The 6,371-nt window shown below is 60.0% G+C and overlaps 1 protein-coding gene across 1 annotated transcript in view; it reads left to right on the forward strand.

The window, feature by feature from the left end:
- The first annotated feature begins 34 nt into the window (after window positions 1-34).
- CELSR3 (cadherin, EGF LAG seven-pass G-type receptor 3) overlaps window positions 35-6,371 on the forward strand; it is a 27,323-nt gene continuing 20,986 nt past the window's right edge. The window contains exons 1-3 of the mRNA XM_011939315.1: window positions 35-3,782; window positions 5,344-5,994; window positions 6,318-6,364. Coding sequence (XP_011794705.1) covers window positions 35-3,782; window positions 5,344-5,994; window positions 6,318-6,364 — 4,446 coding nt within the window. The remainder of the gene's footprint in view (window positions 3,783-5,343; window positions 5,995-6,317; window positions 6,365-6,371) is intronic.

Raw genomic sequence — 6,371 nt, forward strand, 5'->3', positions numbered from 1 at the left:
GGGGGGCGGTGGAGGCCGTGCAGGGAGGCGGGGGATGATGGCGAGACGGCCGCCGTGGAGGGGTCTCGGGGGACGGTCGACCCCCATACTTCTGCTCCTTCTCCTCTCTTTGTTCCCCCTCAGCCAGGAGGAGCTGGGGGGCGGTGGGCACCAGGGCTGGGACCCGGGATTAGCTGCCACTACGGGGCTAAGGCCGCATATCGGTGGCGGAGCCTTAGCTCTTTGTCCCGAGTCTCCCGGGGTCCGGGAGGATGGGGGGCCTGGACTAGGGGTCAGGGAGCCTGTCTTCGTGGGGCTCCGAGGGGGAAGGCAAAGCGCCCGGAACAGTCAAGGTCCCCCTGAGCAGCCGAACGAGGAGTTGGGGATTGAACACGGCGTCCAGCCATTGGGCAGCCGCGAACGAGAGACAGGACAGGGACCAGGGTCTATGTTACACTGGCGCCCAGAGATCTCCTCTTGCGGGCGGACAGGACCTTTGCAAAGAGGTAGTCTGTCACCAGGGGCTCTGTCCTCAGGGGTCCCGGGCTCGGGGAACAGCTCACCCCTCCCTTCAGACTTTTTGGTTCGGCACCACGGTCCCAAGCCGGTGTCCTCCCAGCGGAACGCTGGGACAGGCGCCCGCAAAAGAGTGGGCACCGCGCGCTGCTGTGGGGAATTATGGGCAACAGGGAGCAAGGGTCAGGGCGAGAGAGCCACGACATCCGGAGCAGAAAGGACAGCCCCCCTGCGGAACTGTCTTCCAGGGGCCTCGGGATCTGGCCCCGAGCTGGATTCAGCACCGCGCGCGGCGAGGACAGCTCCTGCATCAGGTTCAGCACCCCGCGAGTCTCGGACAGCTCCCAAGCCGGCGCCCGAGCGCATGCGCTCCCGGGGTCTCTTCCGCCGCCGCTTCCTCCCTCAGCGCCCCGGGCCGCGCCCCCCGGGAATCCCGGCCCGTGCTGAAGCCAGGAAAATAACCTCGGCGAACCGGGCACGCTTTCGTCGCGCCGCAAACCGCCACCCGCAATTTCCGCAGTACAACTACCAGACGCTGGTGCCAGAGAATGAAGCAGCAGGCACCGCTGTGCTACGCGTGGTTGCACAGGACCCGGACGCCGGCGAGGCCGGGCGCCTAGTCTACTCGCTGGCGGCGCTCATGAATAGCCGCTCTCTGGAGCTGTTCAGCATCGACCCGCAGAGTGGCCTCATCCGTACGGCGGCAGCTCTGGACCGCGAGAGCATGGAGCGTCATTACCTGCGTGTGACCGCGCAGGACCACGGCTCGCCGCGCCTCTCGGCCACCACGATGGTGGCCGTGACAGTAGCTGACCGCAACGACCACTCGCCGGTTTTTGAGCAAGCGCAGTACCGGGAGACGCTTCGCGAGAATGTGGAGGAGGGCTACCCTATCCTGCAGTTGCGTGCCACTGACGGCGACGCGCCCCCGAACGCCAACCTGCGCTACCGCTTCGTGGGACCGCCAGCTGCGCGCGCTGCAGCTGCCGCCGCCTTCGAGATTGATCCACGCTCCGGCCTCATCAGCACCAGCGGCCGCGTGGACCGCGAGCACATGGAAAGCTATGAGCTGGTGGTGGAAGCCAGCGACCAGGGCCAGGAGCCCGGGCCGCGCTCGGCCACTGTGCGCGTACACATAACTGTGCTGGACGAGAACGACAACGCTCCCCAGTTCAGCGAGAAGCGCTACGTGGCGCAGGTTCGCGAGGATGTGCGCCCCCACACGGTGGTGCTGCGCGTCACGGCCACCGACCGGGACAAGGACGCCAACGGATTGGTGCACTACAACATCATCAGTGGCAATAGCCGTGGCCACTTTGCCATCGACAGCCTCACTGGCGAGATCCAGGTGGTGGCACCTCTGGACTTCGAGGCAGAGAGAGAGTATGCCTTGCGCATCAGGGCGCAGGATGCTGGCCGGCCACCACTGTCCAACAACACGGGCCTGGCCAGCATCCAAGTGGTGGACATCAATGACCACATTCCTATTTTTGTCAGCACGCCCTTCCAAGTCTCTGTCTTGGAAAATGCTCCCTTGGGTCACTCAGTCATCCACATTCAGGCAGTCGATGCAGACCATGGGGAGAATGCCAGATTGGAGTACTCCCTAACTGGTGTGGCATCTGATACTCCCTTTGTGATAAACAGCGCCACTGGCTGGATCTCTGTGAGTGGTCCCCTGGACCGTGAGTCTGTGGAGCATTACTTCTTTGGTGTGGAGGCTCGAGACCATGGCTCACCCCCACTCTCTGCCTCAGCTAGTGTCACAGTGACTGTGCTGGATGTTAATGACAATCGGCCTGAGTTCACAATGAAGGAGTACCACCTACGACTGAATGAGGATGCAGCTGTGGGCACCAGTGTGGTCAGCGTGACCGCAGTAGACCGTGATGCCAACAGTGCCATCAGCTACCAGATCACAGGTGGCAACACCCGGAATCGCTTTGCCATCAGCACCCAGGGGGGTGTGGGTCTGGTGACTCTGGCTCTGCCACTGGACTACAAACAGGAACGCTACTTCAAGCTGGTACTAACTGCATCTGACCGGGCCCTTCATGATCACTGCTATGTGCACATCAACATCACAGATGCCAACACTCATCGGCCGGTTTTTCAAAGTGCCCACTACTCAGTGAGTGTGAATGAAGATCGGCCAGTGGGCAGCACCATAGTGGTCATCAGTGCCTCTGATGATGACGTGGGTGAGAACGCTCGTATCACCTATCTCCTGGAGGACAACCTGCCCCAGTTCCGCATTGATGCAGACTCAGGGGCCATTACACTACAGGCCCCATTAGACTATGAGGACCAGGTGACCTACACCTTGGCTATCACAGCTCGGGACAATGGTATCCCACAGAAGGCGGACACTACTTATGTGGAGGTGATGGTCAATGATGTGAATGACAATGCTCCACAATTTGTGGCCTCCCACTATACGGGGTTGGTCTCTGAGGATGCCCCACCTTTCACCAGTGTCCTGCAGATCTCAGCCACCGACCGGGATGCTCATGCCAATGGCCGGGTCCAGTACACTTTCCAGAATGGTGAAGACGGGGATGGAGATTTTACCATTGAGCCCACCTCTGGAATTGTTCGTACAGTGAGGCGGCTGGACCGGGAGGCAGTGTCAGTGTATGAGCTGACTGCCTATGCAGTGGACAGAGGTGTACCCCCACTCCGGACTCCAGTCAGTATCCAGGTGACAGTGCAGGATGTGAACGACAATGCACCTGTCTTCCCAGCTGAGGAGTTTGAGGTGCGGGTGAAAGAGAACAGCATTGTGGGCTCAGTGGTGGCCCAGATCACTGCAGTGGACCCTGATGAAGGCCCCAATGCCCATATAATGTACCAGATTGTGGAGGGGAACATCCCTGAGCTGTTCCAAATGGACATCTTCTCTGGAGAACTGACGGCACTCATTGACCTAGACTATGAGGCTCGCCAAGAATATGTGATTGTGGTGCAGGCCACATCTGCTCCTTTGGTCAGCCGGGCCACTGTGCACGTCCGCCTGATTGACCAGAATGACAACAGCCCTGTGCTCAACAACTTCCAGATTCTCTTCAACAACTATGTATCCAATCGTTCGGACACCTTCCCTTCGGGCATTATTGGGCGCATCCCAGCTTATGACCCCGATGTCTCTGACCACCTCTTCTACTCCTTTGAGCGTGGCAATGAGCTGCAGCTGCTGGTGGTCAACCAGACCAGTGGAGAGCTGCGACTCAGCCGAAAGCTAGACAATAACCGCCCACTGGTGGCCTCCATGTTGGTGACTGTCACAGGTGAGGGGCAGGGGGCAGGCAAGTGACCTAGTGACCCCAACCTGTTAGGTCTCAGGGACTCCACAGGGCACCTTATACCAAAGAGGGATTTCTAAGCCTTCCATGAACCCCTTACGGGTAGGGTTCTTGCACCCTGCAAGATCTGCCATAGACCTCACAAGGTTAGGTTCTCTGCTTAGGTTCCTGGATAATCTCCACAGAATCCCAGTGATTCCAAGGCATCTAGCAGACCCCATAAAGCCTGTAAAGAACTGTCTGCTACCTAGGGATAGCTCCCCTCCTGACAAAAGATCAGCAGGCAGTCCTGGGGTAATCCTCTGGAGGTCCCAGGCAAAGCCAGTATGGGCCAGTCAGTCCACGCTATGCCCATGTTCAGACAAAGGGTTACTTTGGGTCCAGTCTGATGCCTACCCCATCTATGCAGGAAATGACCAATAATTGAGTGGTCAGGAACAGCAGCTTACTATGGAAGCTTCAGGTGGAGAGTGGCTTCATAGGGGCTGAGACCCTGACCTTTGGGAAAATGTCCAGAGGTCTACCTGCCTCTTTCCTGCTCCATCTGCTCCAGTTGTTCACAAACCCCTCCATAATAGGAGAGTGCAGGTGGGGAGGCTCTTGAAGTCCTGCCTACTGGAGGCTGCAGAGGTTGGGAAATAGGCTTTACTGGTGCTCATTCCTCAGTTCTGGAGCAGGGACTCCTGGCACTGCCTGAGAAGGCACAACCTTCATTTATCCCTCAACTCACTCAACAGTCTCTCCTCATTGACCACCCAGTATGTGCTAGGGTGTGGGGACAAGATGAACAAGGCAGCTAAGCACCTCACCTTCATTTCTAGGGTGGTCACTGAAACCACAGGACCCAGGTCTGGAGTAGCGAGCAGGCTGCTAACTCAAGAATGCTGGTGTGTGTGTGTGTGTGTGTGTGTGTGTGTGTGTGTGTGTGTGTGTTCAAGACCCTCCTGGAGCTTGATAACCCAGGATTCTGGAGGATGGCATTGAGACTTCACTGGGCCAGGACCCCTTCTAGTGCTATGGAAGAGCAATTTGCTGACCAGAAAATAGGAGATAGGTGATTCCTGATCTGGAACCCTTGTTTTCTGTAGGGGATGTTTTGCTGGTTCTGCTATGCTGGGGGAGGGGAGAAGGGGAAGGTGAATGGGAATGAATGGCCAGTGGCCCTAGCTCTTCTCTGTGTCCTGAGTTGGGGTAGCCTGCTGACCATGATAACTTGGGGAAGTGTGGGTTACTGAGTACTCAGGGTACTTGAGTGCTGTTGGGGGAGTGACTTGCTAACCCATGGGCACTATGTGGGGTTGGTTGATCCCTGGCCCAGACCCCTCCTTGTATTGCGGGTTGGGGGAGGAAGCAGTGGCTTTTTGACACCTTGATGCTGGGGGTGCTGGTGGTCACTAGCCCCAGACTCCCTTGTGTCCTGGTGGGGTCAGCCTGCTGACTTAGAGGTTCTGAGGGCCTAGGCTATCACTGGCCCCAGCCCTCTTTTGTCCCAAGGAGGGGCGGCCACTGGCCCCAGGATGACCACTGCCCCTGCCCCCACCTGCAGATGGCCTGCACAGCGTGACGGCGCAATGTGTGCTGCGCGTGGTCATCATCACGGAGGAGTTGCTGGCCAACAGCCTGACCGTGCGCCTTGAGAACATGTGGCAGGAGCGCTTCCTGTCACCGCTGCTGGGCCGCTTCCTCGAGGGCGTGGCTGCGGTGCTCGCTACGCCCGCTGAGGACGTCTTCATCTTCAACATCCAGAACGACACAGACGTAGGGGGCACCGTGCTCAATGTGAGTTTCTCGGCGCTGGCTCCACGTGGGGCCGGGGCGGGCGCTGCGGGGCCCTGGTTCAGCTCCGAGGAGCTCCAGGAGCAGTTGTATGTGCGCCGGGCGGCGCTGGCGGCCCGCTCCTTGCTCGACGTACTGCCCTTCGACGACAACGTGTGCCTGCGAGAGCCCTGTGAGAACTACATGAAATGCGTGTCCGTGCTCCGCTTTGACTCGTCCGCGCCCTTCCTGGCCTCGGCCTCCACGCTCTTCCGACCCATCCAGCCCATCGCTGGCCTGCGTTGCCGCTGCCCGCCCGGATTCACGGGAGACTTTTGCGAGACGGAGCTCGACCTCTGCTACTCCAACCCATGTCGCAACGGCGGAGCCTGCGCGCGGCGCGAGGGAGGCTACACATGCGTCTGCCGCCCGCGCTTCACAGGTGAACAGGGCGCCGGGCCAAGGCTGGGGGCGGGACCGTAATGCGAGTGAGTACTGGGCGTCACTGCTGAGGCCAGGGGCTGGTGTGGACGCGGTTAGGCCAGAAGCCGTAGAGCGTGGCAGGGAGAGGCAGCCGCCAAGGAGGCGATGAGACTGGGGAGGGGGCGGCGCCGCGGGGCAGGGCCAGACGGAAGGGGCGTGTCCACCGAAGAGCTCGACCTTTCGGAGGTCTTGGCACCCGGCCTCTGGGCGCGCGGTCTTTGAAGGGGCCAGAGCAGGGGCGGGCGTGGGCGTGATCGCCTCTGACCGCGGCTTGGCCCCTAGGAGAGGACTGCGAGCTGGACACCGAGGCCGGCCGCTGCGTGCCGGGCGTCTGCC

This window comes from Colobus angolensis, unplaced genomic scaffold (genome assembly GCF_000951035.1).
Source record: "Colobus angolensis palliatus isolate OR3802 unplaced genomic scaffold, Cang.pa_1.0 Scaffold18, whole genome shotgun sequence".
NCBI classification, from domain to species: domain Eukaryota; kingdom Metazoa; phylum Chordata; class Mammalia; order Primates; family Cercopithecidae; genus Colobus; species Colobus angolensis.